Consider the following 20,065-nt stretch of genomic DNA (forward strand, 5'->3'; position numbering starts at 1 on the left):
CAAAGTTCCAAACAACACAGTCCTGGAACGTGCTGGAATCCCTAGCATGTATTCACTGCTGAAACAGAGACGCCTGCGTTGGCTTGGTCATGTCGTGAGAATGGATGATGGCCGGATCCCAAAGGATCTCCTCTATGGAGAACTCGTGCAAGGAAAGCGCCCTACAGGTAGACCACAGCTGCGATACAAGGACATCTGCAAGAGGGATCTGAAGGCCTTAGGGATGGACCTCAACAAGTGGGAAACCCTGGCCTCTGAGCGGCCCGCTTGGAGGCAGGCTGTGCAGCATGGCCTTTCCCAGTTTGAAGAGACACTTTGCCAACAGTCTGAGGCTAAGAGGCAAAGAAGGAAGGCCCATAGCCAGGGAGACAGACCAGGGACAGACTGCACTTGCTCCCGGTGTGGAAGGGATTGTCACTCCCGGATTGGCCTCTTCAGCCACACTAGACGCTGTGCCAGAACCACCTTTCAGAGCGCGATACCATAGTCTTTCGAGACTGAAGGTTGCCAATACTATACCCCAGTGTGTACTGGGGGAGTAATAATATCTTCACCCCATTTCTTGAAAAAAGGTATGCCTATTACAGAGCCTCCCATTATTTCTTATAGGTATGAGGTGTAGGTCATGTCTGCAGTGATCTCATGGACCCCCCTAACATTCTAGTGCTGCATTGTGACAGTTGGGAAACAGCAGTTAACGTCACAGTAAAGGCACCAGTGGGGAGGGAGGTGGAATCTAAACAAAGCAGAGGAGTTTAAGATCTTCCCTCGGTGGTACTCTAACAGTTAAGGCTGGGTAAGTTTTTAAACATAACAAAGTACCAGCTGGATATTTATATTGCTTTGCATCTGACAGTAGTTCCTGTACACATTTGTCTGGAATTACTGTTTATCAATATCAATTTGAGTCTTTAAAACTGGGGTGTTACTGTCAGTGCCTTCACTTTTAGTTGCCTTTAGACTCAGAACTGCTTTTAACAGTATATTTTCTATATAATTTTCCGTTTCAAACACTAACGATTCAATATGAAGGACAATAACAAGATAAAAGGCATCTGTCCATCACTTATTGTTTTGGGAGGGTTGCCTGATTTTTTTTTTTTAAAGCAGTAAAAATATCCGTTCTGCAAAGCTGGCCTGAATGTTGTGTGACAGAGGTTTAATTAATTAATTTAGGGTGAATCCTAACCTCTTAAGTCAGTGCTTTCCAGCACTGGCATAGCAGTGCCAATGGGGCATGTGCTGCATCCTGCAGTTGGGTATCACTCACGGAGGCCTCCTCAAAGTAAGGGAATGTTTGTTCCCTTACCTCAGAGCTGCATTGCCCTTATGTCCGTGCTGGAAAGAAGATGATGATACTGGAAGTAGATAACTCTACCTGGTCTCTAAGCATGCTATACATGGACAAAAATGCTAATACTTTTAACAGTTTCAATATTGTTCTACTTCAGTACTCAAACTACTTTGATACCACTTTCTGTTGCAAGTTGAGTAATGAATGACAGCCCAATCCTATGCATGTCTACTCAGAAGTAAGTTCCATTAGAGTCAATGGGGCTTACTCCCAAGAAAGAGTGGATAGGATTGAGCTGTGACTCATGAGTAGAGCCACTGTATAGAGGTAGGAAGGTTCTAGCCTATTCCTACCAAAGGAGACTTTCTCTGTCAGCAGATCAGCCCCAGCTCTTCATTAGAAATCACCTGTTTGAACATCATGCGGAACATCATAGGGAAGCAAGTGTCTTTTAAGTAAGGAATTGTTTTCCTGCAGCCTAAAAGTGAGATACCAATCAGTGACTCTACCCGTGACAACAATTTTCAGAGGGGGTAACCCTGTTAGGCTGCATGTGTTCACACTTACCTGTTTGGAAGCCCATTGAATATAATTGGGCTTACTTCTAAATAAACATGGACAAATGACAGACTTGTGGCACCTTAAAGACTAACAAAATTATTATAGAACAAGGTTATGTGGGCTACAGCCCACTTCTTTGTACACTTTAAGTATTTTTCTCTGTTCCGCCCAGGATATTATGCAGTTCTTCCTTGGATATATCTTGCAGGGAGGGGAAAAGTTGGTATAAACATAATAAGAATCCTGTATTTATTTTATCACATTTTTATACTACTCTTTCTCCAAGGAGCGCAGGGCAGTATACAGATTCACATTCAGTATACATAGTTGCTCCCCTCCTTTTGTCCTCACAACAACCCTGTGAGGTAGGCAAGGCTGAGAGATGTGACTGGCCCAAGGTCACCCAGGAATCTTCATGGGTAAGCAGGGATTTAAACTTGAATCTTCCAGGACTAAGTCCCAAACCACTACACCATCCTGGTCCTATGTATGAATGGCCTTCTCCCAGCTTTTAAATACATTATTAATTAAGAAAGAAAAGAAGCTTGTAGAATAAATGAATCAAGTACAGAATACTTGTTAGCACAATTCTGCTAACAAGAATGCTCACAAGGTGAAGAACCTAAGAAAAGACAGCTATGTGAACAAAAGATCAGGGAACAAAATCAGGGAACAAAACACACACTCCTTTTTTTGCTTTTTTCACCAACTTAACATGTAATTTTGATCAAGATACATTATTTTAACACATCATGATAGTAGTGGGTGTGGGCCCCTGATTCTAAGCACTTTAACTGAAAGAAACTCCTATTTATTCCAAATAGGTACAGTATGTTTAGAATTAAGAGTGCATATCAGTAATCCCAGAAATGACTGTGTCCACAGCCAAATGTTACCATATAAATTCCATCACTGAATTACGGGATGTCAGCCCCATCCCATAACTTCATTTTGTAATTGTGTGATCCTAACGTTTCTGCTGTAATGATCTGTTTTAGTTGCTGCAGTACAAAGAATGCAAAAATTAGATAATTAGTAAAAATTCATTAGCAGAACTGATTATTGTTTTGGAACAAAGAGCTTTTGTTCCAATGGACATATGTGGAAATAACAGTTGAAGTGACTCTGAGGTTTAATTTGAAAGAATTGGATTGTAGTCCCTAACAAGTACTGATGCTGAAATTTTACTGGACTTTTAAAAGGGGGACTTTCTTTTTTTAAAAGTCAAAAAGCTAATGTCTATCTATATTTGTCAAATTTCAATAACCTGTACACTTAAAATGGAGATTGTTCTGTTTGCATATTCTGTTTGCATATTCTGCCTTGTATCCTTTAAGATAATAGTTCCTTCATGCTTCATAGCAATACTGTATGAATGCATAGGTGTTTGCTGTGTTGAACCAACAATTGTGGCATGGGAAAGGAAGTTGCATTAATTCAGCATTGGGACACACAATCCCATGTTCCTTGTTTTGTTTTGTTCCCCACTGTAACTTAACCTGGTCTTGGAAACAGCACAAAAACCTGTTCTTCATGAAAAGAAATCTGTATTTATCCTGATGCAGCCTGAGGGGCTGAGACCTTGCTTTGTTGGCTTCTTTTCTTGCTTGCATTCTATCAGAACCTCACTAATTAGGTATTAGGCAAACCTATGACATGGTGTATAAAGGCATTCTGAAGTTCAGTGAAGAAGAAAAAATGATTTTGCCATTAATTTCTGATAGGTTTTAAAGCATGACAGAATCCTAGCTTTAATATTACATGTTCATTTGTCTTACACAAACTCCTTTTTTAAAAACATTTTGTGAAAGCAAGTCTCACTGGTATCAGTGGCACTGGCTTCCACATGTGCTTAGAACTGCAACCTCAACGCTAAAAAAATAAATTCTAGGTCTCACTTTATTTCCATAACAAGGAATTCTATAACCACTTCCTTGGCCATATATTGCATGTCACTATACGCAGTACGGTGGAATCACATTAGCAGGAATTATACATCAGGCCAGGCTGGCCACAATCTGAAGGCTCATGCTGGGACATGGCCCATGTTTGCCTGGGTCTATGCATATGCTTAACCTGTTCACTGTGGCAGCTCCCTCCCCCTTCCATTGCCCAATAAGCTACAGGATGGTAATCATCCTGTGATTTACTGGGTAATGGGGTTGGGAACAAAAGGCCTGCCCTTCTTCCTGGTGCCATCAATTTTTAAATTACCAGATGCCCTGCCCACTTTACAGCATCAAGGGCTGGGGCATCTGTGAATGTTAAAATGGCCAATGCTTGGAAAACAGGACAAACTGCTGTGGAGGCTGTCCCTCAGCTCTTAGCACCAGGTCTGATACATTATGTCTGCCCTGGTAAGCCAGAAGATGCTTACTTGGCAATGGAGGCAAGTAACCACTGCAATGGACAGGTGAAGCATGATCAGGAACATTGGTGAATGGGAAAGCAGAAACTGCAGTAGAGGACAGTTCTCCTTTGCATCTCACGTTGGGTATCAGCTGCTGAGAAGCTGGCTGCCCAGGTTCAAGAGAATTGTTCACCTTCACACAGCCACTGTAGCTTCAATGTGAAGCTCTGCCCATCCAAATTCCAAAAAGATACTGACATGCTATGATATGCTTGCACTCCATCTACACCTAAGGTTGAATCCTGGGGCTGGGCAACAGTGGAACATGAGTTCTTCCCATTGCCTCTTTACAGCAGTGAGCACCAGTTGTAAAAAGTGCTTACGCAGTGTACGAGGAGTGTGCTGCTGGGGAGGCTGGAGTCTTCCTGCCTGTGCCAATGGATCCCCAGCCACCTGCCAATCCAGATATGATGGCTGGGAAGGATAGAGGAGGCAAAATTGGGCACAGAGGGGCATAACAAGGAGGAGGGAGGCTGCAGGAAGAGTGGATCTGGTGGCAATGGGGTGCACCAGCTCCTATTTCTCCTGCAGCTTCCCTGCCCCCTTTCTCTTCCTGGATTTATGCTAGCAAAATTTGCTAGCACAGTCTAAGGAGACCCTTTGTGGAGCAGGAGGCTTATGAAGATGCAAGGATTTAAGGGCCCAATTCTATCCAACTTTCCAGTGCAATGAAGCCATGAAGTAAGTGAACAAATGCTCCCTTATCTCAGGGAGGCCTCTTTGACTGTCCCCCCACAGCAGAATGCACTGCATGCCCCATTGGCAGGGCTACATGAGCACTAGAAATTTGAATATGACTCAGCCCTAAATCCACTTTTGCCTCTGAAGCCTCCCAATCCACCCCTCCTCCCATACACTGTACCAATTTTTGGAGTGGCTCCTGGGGGGGGGGGGGGAGAAGGATAGTATTGGGCTGTTAAAAGCTTTATTTTTCATTATTGAAAGAGCCTAATTCAGTGTACAACTGAATGTGGGATATTCCGGTCTGGTGCAAAGAGTATTGTCTTTCATTCCTCTCAATATGAGAAGTGGTGGGATACAATGGATAGAGTGCTGGACCAGAGCCTAGTCAATTACTTATTGGCTTTGAACAAGTATTAGTGTCAGTGCATATGGGCAAGTTGTGAATTAACTTTCTTTTATTCTTTGCTTCCTCTCATTCCTCTCCAGGCACTACCTACTCCCTTTATAAGTAATTCCTGTCAAGGACCTCCTAGCCATTCTACAAGCAGACTGTGTGTGTGTGTCACACACAGTCTTTTACTAGAGTGCGTTTGTCCTCTCTAAAGAGAACAGCCAGTGTTGTGTTTAGATGGGGGGGGGGGCGGTGTCTCCTCAACAAACATACTTGAGTAAAAATGGGAAAATATTACCAGAAAGTCTAGTGAGACCAACCATCTCCTCTTTAGACCCATCTCCAGATGGGATTGATCCAGACCCCTGACTGAGGGCCCAATCCTATCCAATTTTCCAGCACCTGTGCAACCAAAATGCAGCCCTGAGGTAAGAGAACAAATGTTCCTAAACCCTGACAAGGCCTCTGTGACTGCCTCCCCACCACAAGATGCAGTGCATGCCCTATTGGCACAACCTGGAAAATTGGATAGGATTGGGCCCCGAAGCTGCATACTTTCCTGAGAATAAACCCCACTGAAGACCATTACTTCTTACTTCTGAGTAGACAAGCATAGGATTGGGCTCTGAAACCCTGAAGAGCTGCTGCAAGTCAGTGCAGGCAATACTGAGACAGAGGGACCAATACTCTGACTAGTATAGGGCACCTTCCTATGTTCATAAACTATACGTCAGCCTACAAAGCATAAGGAACACAATGTTTTGGTAATGAAACACAAAGGGTGCAATCCTAACCCCTTATGTCAGTGCTTTCCAGCACTGGCATAGCGGTGCCAATGGGGCATGTGCTGCATCCTGCAGTTGGGTGTCACTCCCGGAGGCCTCCTCAAAGTAAGGGAATGTTTGTTCCCTTACCTCAGAGCTGCATTACCCTCACGTCAGTGCTGGAAAGGGTTAAGATTGAACCCAAAGACACTTGTCTCAATCCCAGGGACAAGTCCAAGCATGAGGCTGTCTAAAGCGCCAGCTTTAAGGAGCAGGCTAGGGAAGGTGGTGACTGGGCAAGGGGATTTCCTGCCCCTCACTCCCTGTCCTCTGCAAACCACTTTGTGAACTTGCCTGTTTCAAAGCAGCAAGTAAACCAACCATCATGTGGGGCACTTTAAAAGGAGGGAGACGGGGCCAGCCCAGCTTCTGGTGGTTTGTGCTTCCAGTGCAGGAAGGGACAGGCAAGCCTGGCACCCAAAGGCCTCCTCAGGGCTGCTCTTCTCTGGCTCCAAGCCAGTCCAGGGGCAGCTGTGTTGCTGACAACCGAAGGTCGCCCACGGAGCCCCCCTCGCTCCTGCCCCCCAGCAGCAGAGTGAAGAGCCCTTCATCCAGCGTGTGCGTCTTCTGCCCTCTCGTAGAAACTAAATGGGGGGGCTCGGCCAGAGATGCTGCTTGCAGGGCCCCCCCCCTTCCCGTCCTCTTCCGACTGGGTCTGCTGCTGCAAGGCGTGTCCGGGGCTCTGCTCATGTGATGGAGCGGGCGGGGGGACCTGGGAGGAGGTCGGCTGGTGTGGCGCGGTGCGTGTGTTGTTATTAAAGGAGTTTGCAGAAAGCTGTGGGGCTTCTTCGGTCGCTGCTTGCTGAGGGGCGCGGCTGCAGCTGCCTGGACCTTTCTTGGGCGGGAAGCCGGGGTCTGGGCAGGAGAGACGAGCAAGGCGGCGGCAGCAGCAGCAGCAGCAGCAGCAGCCCGCAGGAGCCATGGGCGCGGGCAGCTCTGCGGAGCAGCAGAGCCCGCAGGACGCGGCCACTGCAGCGGGGGAGTCCCAGCCCAGCAGCCCTGAGGCGGAGGCGCCCACCGTGCTGGCGGTGGACGAGCCCGAGCAGCTGGAGGACGCCGCCAAGGTACGAGCGTCTGTCCCGCACAGCGCGTGCCCAGAGGACTGGGGCGAGGGGGGGGGCGCCGCGCGACTCCGCGCAAACTTTGCGGCGGCACCCAGGCACCTGCTCCGGGGCGCGCGGGCACCTGCCTGCCTCCCTGCGCGAAAGGGGCGAAGTTTGGCGGGGTGGGGCGTGGCGCGCGCGCCTGGCTCTTCTGCAAGGCGGGGGCGGACTGCGCCACCGGCACCTCCGCAGTCATAAACTCCGAGCCTCTTCCCTTTGTCTGTCAGAAGCAGGGCGGCCGAAAGTCCTCGGCTTGGCGGGGGGCAGGCGCAGCTCCTCTGGAGCCCCCCCCCCGCCTTCCAGCTGCCTCCTGGCTCCCCGGGCGCCGTGACCGGGGGGAACGTCCCATTGTATTGAGCGGCACTGCATCTCACTCTCCTGCGCTCAAGGTGGAGGAGGAGGAGTTCGGGCCACCTTTCTCCTTTTGTGTGCATGCGGAGTGGCGGGGAAAGACCCCACCCCACGACCGGACGGTGCGCACTGAGCCGTGCCAAGATCTCCTGACTGCAGTCCTGCAGTCCGCCAGCGCTTGGTGGTACCCAGTGCTGCTGCTGCAGTTGCCACCTCTCTTCTTCCTCCTCATCGGAGGATGCGGAGGGGAGGTGCGCCTGTGCGAGCAGGAAACAAACCAGCTCAGCCGGCCAACCCGCAGGAACCCCCTGCCGATGCCTGGCCCAACACCTGGTGCTGCCTGCATTCACAAGTGTCTTCAGGCCCGCTTCCCTTCCCCCCCATCGACGTGCTCCAAACTACAGCACGTGTGCAGACTAGAGAGCCCTGTGCAAAGCTGCGCGAAGGAATCGCCTGGGCATTTTCTTTTTTCTTTTCCAAATGACCAATCCTGTAGTTTCCAAAGCTACAAACATTAGCATCAAGAAACAAGCCCTGCCCTGAAGCTGCCAAATGACTTGCCTGTTTTCAGCCATATAACTGGTATTAGAGAATTAATGTAGCACTGGATAAGCAAAGAAATTCTGAAGATGTGTTGTCACCTGAGAGGTCTTGAAGTTAGTTTTTAAAAAAAAATTTTTTAGATTTTATTTTATTTTGCCAATATTTAGCATTTATGTGTGTGAAGAGAATACCCAGGTTTATTAGGCACTAAAGATACCATTTTCTACTAGCTTCATTCAACATACCAAGTTCTTTAAAATGCTTTTTTCAAACTATAGGTGGAATCTTTCATGCAGCCACTTTCCTGTAATCTACTGTGTGGGTGTTCCTGAAGCTTGAGAACTGGTCATGACTTTGTTTTTGTGACCTTGTGGTTCAGATTTTAACTCCCAGAAAGAATTTTCCATAGTTACTGTCCTCCCATGCATGCTGCTGACTTTTTTTTTAAAAGAAGGAAAATGGAATGAAGTATTTAATAACTTGAAAAAACACAGTCTTTGAATGTCACATTTCCAAAGTAAGAAATTTTCACACTGGGCAAATAGTTTGCTTCCATGAGATTATTCAGCAAAACAAATGTAGCAGCAGAAATCACAAAATGTGTCAGACGTATCTGACCAAGATGATAAAATAATGTTGGCTTCAAATTTGAGAAGGAAAAATTCCTGCTGAGAAGGTCAAGCCAACATCTCTAAAGCTATGTGAAAAGTATAAATTATTTACTATGTTTCAAACAAGTGCAAGAGAATGTGAACTTCCAGGAAGGGGCTTAAGAATTTGTAGCCACATGAATCCAGTTGTCAAGATAAAGACAAACAATACGATCAGTTTAATGCTGCTACCGTGTAGAAAAAAGTTATTCTTTTTTGTCTGATGTACTCTTTGAGGAGGGGCAAAAGTTAGGATATAAATTCTTAAATAAATATTAAGCAGTGTTTCACTTCACCTCTACTGTCTAATACTGTCTTAAATACAGTTGTTGTCCAATGAAATCCTGCTGTTTGCATAAACTCAACTATGCCATTGCTGTTATTAACTTCTTGGCCTGTTCAGGTCAAAATGAGCCACTAGCTAAAAAACCGTTGGCTGTAATGGGCAGGAGAAAAGGTAGAATGAAGAGTCCCAGGCTTTTCTACAGCCTTACTCCTCTCCCTACACCACTGATCACTGAGGCCTTTAGAAGGAAAAACTGGTTCAGGTCTACTTTTCCAAACCTAGCAATGCCTCCTGCTTCTCCATTAGAGGAGGTTCCTTTAAGAGAACTCTAGACCCTGGGGGGAGGTGGACTCAGTGGGAACCACTGATAAGGAAGATGACCCTTAGCTACATACCTGCCTAACTGCTGTACCCTGCCCTGGATGTTATTTCAAGGTCTTATTAGAGCATGATGGAATTTTGATAGAAGCTGCTGGGATCCTCCTTTTATATATGTAGGTTCCAAGTTCCATGGAAGGTTGTCTCAAGACCAAAGTTGTTCATGCACATTGGGTGTAGCACACAAGGGAATATATTGGTAGTGTGGTTTTGCATAACTAATAGACCTTAATTAACATGCTGTTGGGACCTGTATATGCTGGCAGACCATCATGGGATGTGAACAGGGACTTGCCAGTTAGTAACAGTATTAATTGTTACAGTTGACATATTAGAGCATATAACAGTTGTCATATTAAGGCACATATTCGTCTCATTTGTTTTATTGTGAACTTGGCAGGCAGGCTTTGAGTAATTCTTTAGGAGGGGTGTCAAACGTAAGGCCTGTGGGCCAGATGCAGTCTCTGCAAGCTCTTTATCTGGCCCTTGAGCTCTCTCAGCGTCACATGAGCAGCTCTGGGCTGCTGAGCAGCATGCAGGGCAGCATGCGTGATAATTGGGCTCTCCCATATCTTGAAAATAGCTGTATGATCTCGATTTGTGTTATCTTCTCTTCTGCCATTTGCAGCTAATGAGTTCCTCAGTGAGAAAAAAGTGCTTATTTCTGGTCATGACCTGCTTAATGACATCACTTCTGGCCCTCAGCCAGCAAATGTTATTTGTCCCACTCTGACACCCCTGCTTTAGGACATCCAATAAATTACTATTACTGAAGGAAATGGATTTGCCCCTCTATGCAAAAAGATGTCCAGAGCATCCCTGTATGTGTCTCTTGCTGAACAGTGTTGAAGTGTATAGTAAGGGTATGTAAGGAACAGATAATTGTGAAGTTCAATGTACCATTTGGAAATAGTCATATACTTACCCTCTGCAGTCATTATTCTGGAAGTAATCTACTACTACTAAACTATAACTCCTGGTTCTGTATATTCACATTCATTAACTCGGGTTTCTTCGTTCATAAGTTTAGTTTTTTATAATAAGGATATCGGCTGTGAGGAGAGAAACAGTTTTGTTAAGTGATGATTTTGTGTTACATGATACTGAGTATGCATTCTGTAATTGGCAAGTCACTTTCAGTGGAGCAGAAAGTGCAGCAGAGCAGTCAAATCTGAGTACCTGGTTCATTTCCAGTATTTTGGAAGTTTTATTCCAGCTCTGTCCTCTAAAATGATCCATAAAATAAAGCCAAAGGCTGTTTATCTTTTTGAAATTGATGAGTTCAACTCATTCAATGAAGACTGTGTTTGCACTTACCCTCCAGGAAGGCATCCTAAGGCAGTTCATGGTGGTGGCAGGAGAGGCAGTTGCAGCACACCCACTCAGGGACATGCACTAGTGGCCTTTCCTGACAGGAGTTACTATCTGGCTTATTGCAAGGTTTATTGCACACACCCCATAGCAAACTGCTTCCCACTTTGCTTTAAACTACAACAGGCATGCATCCAGCAACGTCACTTCCCCCAACAGACTTGGTTATGATTTTATGTATTATGTTGTACAGAATTACATATTTATCTTTTTCGTGTGTGTGTGGGGTGGGGTACTAACACCACCACTAATGTTTAGCATTTTGGTATCTGCTTCACTATCTTGATATCCCAGCCACTAACATAATTTACCCAGAATATAAAAGTCTGTCCTGTTGTTTTCCAAATTACACCGATAATAGCACAATTAATAATTAATGCTAATGTAGCTACTCAGGCTTTCAGGATCCTATTTTTGCTCATTCAAGTGAAAAGCAAAATGATAGGAAGTAATTTAGCACTTACCTTTAGCTTTTCCTTTTCCATTGTTTGCATTTTTAATCCTCCAAAATGCATAGTTTCAATTTTGTGTATGTGTGTGTATATACACAAAAGGGATAGAGGGTGTAATGTCTAGCTGCAGATTTTTGGATACTAACAACAATGGCCAGATTCAAAGAGTAGGTGTGCCCATGAGCTTGGGACTTTTTTTTACTTAAAACAGCAGCATGCCAGATTAAACTCCCCTCAGTTTCAAAACAGGCTTGCCATGTACAGTATAGTGATGTAAAACTTCTGAAATCTTGAATGGGAAATCAGCTTTTGACTGAGAAAACAGAAATGTTTGCAAAAAATTGAAATGTGTACAGTACTCTCTGGCCTATAAAGTCAGCATACTTTCTTCTCATACTTTACTATTTTAGCACATCAAATTGTATTATTTGGAATATTTATGACAGATGAAAATTTGAATGCTTTTCATCCCCATCCTATGGACTCTTTGCACTGGCGGAACTAGCATTCCGTTAGCACTGACTGCCTTATGGCAGTTGCAAATGGCAGCATGTGAAGTAGTGTGCTGCAAGAGCACCGCAGGTGGGAAGGCCAGAGCCTTCCTGTGTGTGTTGATGGATCACTGGCTGCCTGCTGAGGCAGTGGGGGAGGTGGAGGAGTGCAACTGGTCAGAGAGGAGGCATAACAGTGGGCAGAGAGGCTGCAGGAGGGGTGAATCCAGTGGTGATGGCGCATGGTGGATCCTATCCCCTCTGTGAGCAGTCTCCCTGCCCCCTTTCTTTCCACAGGCTTTCGTCAGCTAAAGAAAATATTCTGTAATAGGTTTCTCAGTTTCTTTCCAAGTTTCCTATTTAAAGAGTCTGCCTCATAGTTTTTGAGAACCCTGGCATAAGTGGAAACTTTATTGAGTGACATAGAATAGGCAATCTTTAATACAACAGTTTTCATGGGTACAAGGAATGGGAAACTTTTTTTTTTTCTTACTGCATTGGGCATAGTGTAATCATGTTGCTACAATCCAGGGCTGTAACAGGTCCTAATTGCGCCTGGGGTGGGGTGACGCAATGATGCTGCCCCTTGCATCACCATGCTGCTGCCTGTGCCACCGCCCCCCCCCCCAGCATCCAGAATGGCTCCGTTTTGGAGCCAAATGGACTTGGGGAAGGGTGGAAAGGCTTTCCAAATATTCCATGCCTTTGTTTTTGCTGGTTCTTTTTCTCTGTCATCTTCACTAACGCCTTGTCTGTAAGTTGTGCCCGGCACCCCTCCTTAACTGGTGCCTGGCGCTCCCACCCCTCCTACGTCACCCAAGATATTCCTCTGCTACAATCCATGGATGTGGCTCTTGTGTAAGTATTTGTGGCTATGTACAAATATTACACAATAGTTTTTTCTGTTCCCCCTCTAACAGTTTTGGAAACCTGAACAATTGCATTTCTGTACATTAATTACCATGCTTGATTGTTGTTGTTGCGTGGCAATAACAAAGTTATTTTAATGCAGCCTACTTTCAGTTAAAACTGTGAAATAATTCATGTAATACATTTCTTGCCCGCGCAAGCATTTCTAGCCTTTCTTGGTTAGGCACTCCTATGGACAAAGTTACTTGTGATGCAGTCAGTCAGGAATATGATTGACAGCTATTTTCTAATAGAAAGAGCAAGGAAAAATATCCCAGTGATATTACTGTTGTCTGTAATTGCAAAGGTCACACATTGTGTTTACTCGCTTAAAAGCATACCTAAGGAAAATCAAGACTATTCTTGTGGTAATGAAATTGATAATGTAAACTAGCCCTCATTATTTAGAAATGATTTTATGTATATGTTAATCTGTATAGGATCATAGTTATTTAGCTGGAGAATGCCATAGAGTACCAATGTTATGCGTTCTGGCTAAGTGTTAATTACAGACTTTCAACAGTTTTACCAGCCAATCAGATTTCATCTTCTCAACTGCTTTATAAACATCCATGTAGTAAAATGGATAGGATTATCTTTGGTTATCATGAATCCTATTAAGCAGGTCAGCATCATGAAGGCAGGATTTAGTGAAACCTGTTTGTGTTAATCTGTGAAGCAGCTGCTTTGTCTGGATTTCTTATGAAGTAAGAAGTGAATACACGTGAAAAAAATTAGTATGTTTAAAACTTGGTCCCATAATCCTGGAGACAGCATGAAGTGAATAAAATATTTATGACAGGGCTTGTGACAGACCTAAAAATACAAGTTACTCTCCCTTTCTTGTCTTCTATTTTGCTGAGTAATTTGTTTCTAATTATCTCATAATTGTTTACAAACTTAGCTACTTTATTTTTGTAGAACTAGAAAATATTTTTAGATGGCAGAGTTTCAATAGTCTGTACAACACTTGAGGTTTGTATAGCTCTTGATTTGTAGGTCCATTAAAGCATGTGAGGCTAATGCAGAACAGATAGCCTATGGAATATGGCATGTTGTGCCCTGCCACATCCTTCCCAAAATCTGTATAGACGTAGGCCCCTGTATCTGCAGTTTCAGTTACCTGCTGATCTGCCCTCCCCCTGCATGCCCATTAGCTTGTTTAAAAGCTTACTGGCGAAGTCTTGCTTTAATAGGTTGCTATAAGCATTCAAGCCTATAGCATGATGTGGCTGCCGCAGCTTGAATGCTTGAAGAAAAAAGATTGAATGTTAACTGGAAGCAGTTAACTTCTGCTTCCTGTTAGCCCTCAGTCTATTCTCTTTAAGCATTCAGGCTGCTGGCAGCCTCTCCGTATCACACTATAAGCTTGAATGCTTATAGCAACCTATTCAAGCAAGACTTTGCTGGTAAGCTTTTGAACAACACTAATAGGCGCGTGGGGGGTCATTATTAATAAAGACATCCCCTGTATCTGCCATTTCTGTATCTGCAGGGAGTCCATGGAAAGGATCCCCTGTGGATAAGGGGGCATGCCTGTAATGTAGTCTGGTGGTCTTCAATCTTTTTCATGCCACAAACCAATATATAAATAAAGCATGAGAGTGGGGACCCCACTATTTAACCTGCATCCCCTTCCAGGACACTACCCACCCACCCTACCCCCATCATGGCTCACTCCCTGCCCTCATAATGTTGTCCCAGCATTGTTCACTATAATCAAATATTCTTATTAGAGAGAGCAGAAAATGTTATCATGAAGTCTGGCACTAGTGAAAGCTATTTTAGCACAATTGGTAAGAAACTGAACAGGACTGGGACACAATTACCTACTTTCTGAAATTGTTCACCAGATGCCTCCCTCTTTACCTGGTGGTGCTCTAGCCCAGTGCTCTTCAACCTTTTTCATTTCCGTAAGTTGTTATGATCCCACAACTGAGGCTTTGTGACCCCACTGGGTTCCTGACCCCAAGTTTGAAGTACACTGATGTAGTCTAATGCTACACAAAGCAGTGGGTTCACATGTGTCTTCTTCCATTTAGACACTGTGAACCAACATTGCATAAAATGATCTTACATCACAGTATGTTCCATATATGGAATCTATATGGTCCATCTCCAGAGATATGGAATATTTGGAAAGCTAAGGTAGCTAGCTTCTAAAGGCAAGAAACCAAAAAGTAGCACTGACTGTTTCTGGATTTTTGCAGAAGTCCTGCTAACAAATAAGAGCCATGTCAATGGTGGTCCCAGAGGGAAATGTTGTCCTAGATAATGCAAATGATGTGAATTGCATTATCAGCGTCTCCAGCACTTGCAGATTTTACTATCCCCTTTGAAAAATGTTAAAGTAAAAATCAGTAAGAAAAAAGCCTTCTATACCTTTCTGTTGCAAAAGTGTGCTGTTTGCAGGGCAGTCTTTTGTGCTCCTGTAAGCCATTTCTGAGTTGCTCAATGCATTCTGGGATGAACTAGGACCAAAGAAGGGGGGTCGCACAACCCGGAAGCAGCTTATGGGAGCACAGAAGACTGCACCAAAGTCCTGCAAATGGCACAGTTTTGTGGCATGAAGGTACAGAAGGCTGTTTTTTAAATGATCTTTACTTTTTAAAAATGTCTTTAAAAGGGACTCCAGTATCTAGTATAGGTATCCATGGAGGGTCAGAACCGAACCCTTGTGGATACTGAGAGACTGCTGTACTTTTAGATTTTATTTTAAACCTGATTATGCTGGTTAATTCAGTTCATATTATGAGGCTCCCATTCTGTATGAAGTATTGTGAATGCTAGACTAAACCTAGACTACGATATTTATCTGTAACTTTTCTACAGAATTATCTGTTGCCAGATATTCCCAGCCATTTGTGAAGTGCAACTGATAGATAGTCTTTCAAGAATGGGGAAGAATGCTGGGAATGCTGAAGTGCTCTTGAAAATAGGTCATGGTTTAATAAAGCTTTACAAAAAGTGAAAGAAGGTTTTTCAAGAAATTCCTTTGATCCTTGAAGCCTACTGTTGATCCACCTGATTAAATTATAAAAAAAGGAGTAAGGTGACAATCCTAAACTGGGCCAGCATTGGCGCTGAGCTGCAGCACCAGTGCTGGGTGTGCAAATGTGTGATACCCTGTGCAGAATCAGCGCCAGCCCAGATACTTACCATGTTATTGGCAGAATTGTGGTAGGTTAGTAGGTTACTCTGATTTTTTAGGAGGATCACAGATATACTTCTTCCCCACACCCACCCAGGGGGGCACCTGTTACGTCTGGAGGTTTTCTGAGGGCCGTCCAGGGTCTCTGGAGGGCCTTATAACAACACTTTCAGTTCCCCCTCCCTTGGGGCTTCATGGCTGCAGAGAAGTAGCCCCCCAACTGTGCCACCCAGGAGTACTTGCACCAGCCCCCGCATATGCTAGTGCACATAAGTATGGTTAATTTTTCTGTTTTTTTAGTTTTTGTCAGCTAGATGAGATTCTTACAAAAAATAATCTTTGCTCCGGATTAGACCATACTATTTTCAAGTCCACTTATCAAATAAGTCAACTTATTTAATTGCAAATGTGCTTCAGATTGCTCTACAGGTAATACAGTTATTTTCTAGGAGATTTTGTGGTTTCAGGTAAAAGCCAACTATCTGCCCAGATCAATACATTTTTCATATGCCTATTGTCCATTGTGGATATTTATATCCACTATCATTTGAAATTTGGGTGCCAACTGTCTGAATATGCAGTTCCTTCTCCCTTTTTTGATGCTATTTTATCTCTCCCCTATCTTCCCAGCATTAATCATATTTTTGTGTTGCATGTGCCCCAATGCAAATCATGATTAAAATAAACAGATTTTCTTTTAAGTATGATTTGCAAATTTATTTCAAACCATGATTTATGAGGGATCCTAGTTTGCATTCACTGTGATTTACACTCAAGAAGTGGAGTCGGTGTGCCACTATCTTACACTTTCTGGTTACCATTGAGATAATGCGCTCCAGATATACCTGGCAATCCTAGTGGTTGGAAATTCAACACTTACTACTCTATTAGGTTCAAACATTAATAAAATAAACAGGCATTAGGCTAGTATCCAAGTTAAAACACCATTCTTGCATTCATAACTCTCTGTTGCCAGCAGGTTTCTTACAGCCCAGTCCTATTCCCCCCCCCCCCGAATTGCCAATGCAGATGTGCCAGAATGGCTCATGCTGCATTCTCTGTGGGGCAGTCCTGGAAGATTCCTCTGGGTAAGGGACCGTTACCCAGGGAGAAGCACAGCATGGAGGAATCTACTAGGACCCATGACAGTGAAATTGTTTGAACAGGTTTGTGTGGACCTGGGCCATGGAATTGGTCCAGGAAGGGGGTTTGGATTTGGTGGTTGCCATTGCCCCTGAATCTACCCCTTTCCTGAACCTGATCACGCGCATCACTGCATTATTCCATCATCCCCAGCCCCCATCCTCTTCTCAGTAGGCCCTCCCCTGCCCCGTCCCACCTCCCACACTGACTTACCATCATCGATGGTCTTTTGTTTGCCTGGTCTTTTGTTTGTCCGTTGACATGTGTGGGGCTGCTCTGGCAGTCTGATAGTGCATGGCTGCATACTACCAGCAGACCTAATAGCAGGGAGGAGGGCTTAGGATTGGGCCGCAAGTCTTTTCTGTCTTGCAGCTGGAAATCCATACGGGCTTTAGGTAATGGGGCCATATTTACTTCCTGAAGTGAGGCAACATAGCACTGAATTTCTAACTCCCCCCCCCCCCCGAATTAAACGAGTTCTGGTTTAAAGTGCTTATTGAATGATGTTAATACTTGCAAACTCTATGGCAACTTAATGTTATAGGTCAGAATTAGTGACCATAGTGTAAACAGTGATTTTTGCTATGGATATTTCGTTGTCATTTGTGTGAAAGCTAGGTAGCAATAGCCCAAACCATCTCAACCCTTAAAATTTCCTTACTATAGGGAGACCAGGGAGTATTGTGGCATAACTGTTCTCAATTCCTGGGCTAATAAATAAGCCCTAGGATGTCAAATAAGAGGGCATCTGCCCTGCACTCTCTTTTCTTTCCCTGCCCTGAAAAGGAAAGAAAACTTATATTGCATGGCTGGGCCAAGCAGGAACAGGGCATCAACATCACACTATCACCAAGAACTTTGTCTGCACCAGTGTTTCAGCTGCTGTCAAGTCTAGTGGCATGTGGGAATCCAGTAGAAGGGAAAAGAATTGCTTTGTTACAATAGCACTGGGACATACACGCTATACAGCTAATACTATAATTTGCTGCTTCAGTCCAGTAGCGCACACATTACTAATCCCCTGGACTCTGTGGTGGCTGCAAATATATGGTATGGCAGAGGTGATTCAGTTTTCTTGAAAAGTTACATTTCTTAGTTGTCACCTGTTCAAAATCAGTTTTTTAAATTTACATTAACTTTTTAATGATGTACTGCATTTAGCTGATAGTGTAAAACTTAATCCTCTTGTAGTATAACAATAACTGTATGTAGAGGGAATTCTTTGCATTTTTCACTAGCCGGGAAGGAATGCTTTAGGATTAGACTCTCAACAGGTGACACAAATGTTCAAATTGCCTTGCAGTTCAGTATCACACCCCATCTCACTGAATTGTGTGGAGCTTGATTTATACAGCTTTTACTGATCGAGGGATTAAATACAATGCAGCTGAGATTTAGTTGTTAAATCTGTTTAAACATTAAATCTGTTTCTTAAATCTGTTTAAATACTCTACTACAGTAAATGTCCAACATAGCTATAATCCACTATCTCTTTACTGCAAAGTAGTTCTATGCTTATTATGTGCAAAAAACCTGAACTGATCTCCTGTAGCTGTCATGCAGCACAATTCTAACTAAATCCCCATGTGGCAATGCAGTGGCGCCATCACAAGCTATGCTGCATCCTGCTGGGCAGTTCCGGCTGCTGGAGATCTTAGGATAAGCCCCACTTTCTGTTCCCTTGGCTTCCTTATTCTGGTCTTGTGATACCACATGTCATAAGGCAAGGCCTGCACCATCCTGCTGGCACCAGCATAGGGCCCAGTGTCCACCAGAACAGGTAAGGGTTACTCCAAGCAGCATAGGTGTGGGGCGACCGTGGGATGGGGGAGGGCAGGGAAGGGGTGGAACAGGGTGGGCAGATCAGGTCTAGGAGGAGGCGGGATTGGCAGCAGCCATGTGTGATGTATCCTATCTCCCTTCCAGGGCCTGACCCACCAACATGTATCCACTTGGACTTGTGCCACTGATTTAGCTGGTATTGGTCCAAGTAGTCCCTTGCTGCAACTGGGGCTTTCCCTGGGGCAAGTGGCAAATATCCCCTTGCCCTGAGGAGACCCCCAGATTGAAAAATTCCCCTGAGGGATACAGTGCAAGCTGCACTGGCTCTGCTGCCTCAGCACAGGGGAATTTAGGTGGAATTCCGCTGCCCCATCATACTTAAGTTCTAATTGAGGATTTTAAGCATGCTCACCTCTCCCTGCGTATCACCCATTCATTTTTTTCTGTGCCAACATCATTCCCCTGTTTTAGGGTGTGAAAGTGCTTTTCCAGGAAAGCCTTGATTTTTTTGACCAATAGTCTTGAATTGGTTTTAAAAATTCACTGTTTTAGGACTTTAAAATTATGAATGTCTAATAGAAATACATAACTGAAAGATTTTTGAGTCATCTTTCTAATGCCCACTGGAATTCATTGAAAAACAAAGTTGGCTCCCACAATCTAGACTAACTTCGATGTCCAACAGGAATACTATTCTGTGAAAGAATGTATTGTATTGTCCTCGGGGATTGAATCCTTGATTGATATTTGCTATGACACTTGGCAGTTGTATTATAACCACAGTAGTAGTTGCCTTTCTTTCCCATTTTCCTTAATTGGAAATTGATCCACAGGGGAATCTTCTCCCAGCCATGAACAGTTGCGCAGTGAACTAAAATTCCCAAGGGAAAAGCTGTTAATGTTGATTTGAAAACTCTCAGCAGTTTGTTCGGGTAACACGTGTATGAAAAAGAAAATGAGTTATGACTATGCTATTATGTATGCATGTGTTAAAGCAAAATACTTTGAGGAATATTGAACTAAAAGTTTTGTTCAGCGTACTTAAGATATGTTAGGTTTCCTGAACAGATGTTCCAGATGATGTCCATTTGCTCCACCATGTGTACTAACTTAAACATGATGTGCTAAAGGCTTACATCATGCATAACATAAAGAAAGTGTAATAACATTTTTAAAAATTGTTCTCTACTAGTGTCTTAGTATATTTCAGGAGTGTTTTGTTGGATCTGTCAGTAGCAGATTAGTTTTTCTCTTGTATTCAGTAATGCGTACAAGTGAAATAGCTCTTAAA

General features: G+C 43.9%; 1 protein-coding gene across 1 annotated transcript in view; it reads left to right on the plus strand.

The window, feature by feature from the left end:
- The first annotated feature begins 6,878 nt into the window (after positions 1-6,878).
- Positions 6,879-20,065, plus strand: part of AKAP12 (A-kinase anchoring protein 12) — a 104,296-nt gene continuing 91,109 nt past the window's right edge. Inside the window, exon 1 of the mRNA XM_066615677.1 lies at positions 6,879-7,228. Coding sequence (XP_066471774.1) covers positions 7,085-7,228 — 144 coding nt within the window. The 5' untranslated portion in view covers positions 6,879-7,084. The remainder of the gene's footprint in view (positions 7,229-20,065) is intronic.

This window comes from Tiliqua scincoides, chromosome 1 (genome assembly GCF_035046505.1).
Source record: "Tiliqua scincoides isolate rTilSci1 chromosome 1, rTilSci1.hap2, whole genome shotgun sequence".
Classification (NCBI taxonomy): domain Eukaryota; kingdom Metazoa; phylum Chordata; class Lepidosauria; order Squamata; family Scincidae; genus Tiliqua; species Tiliqua scincoides.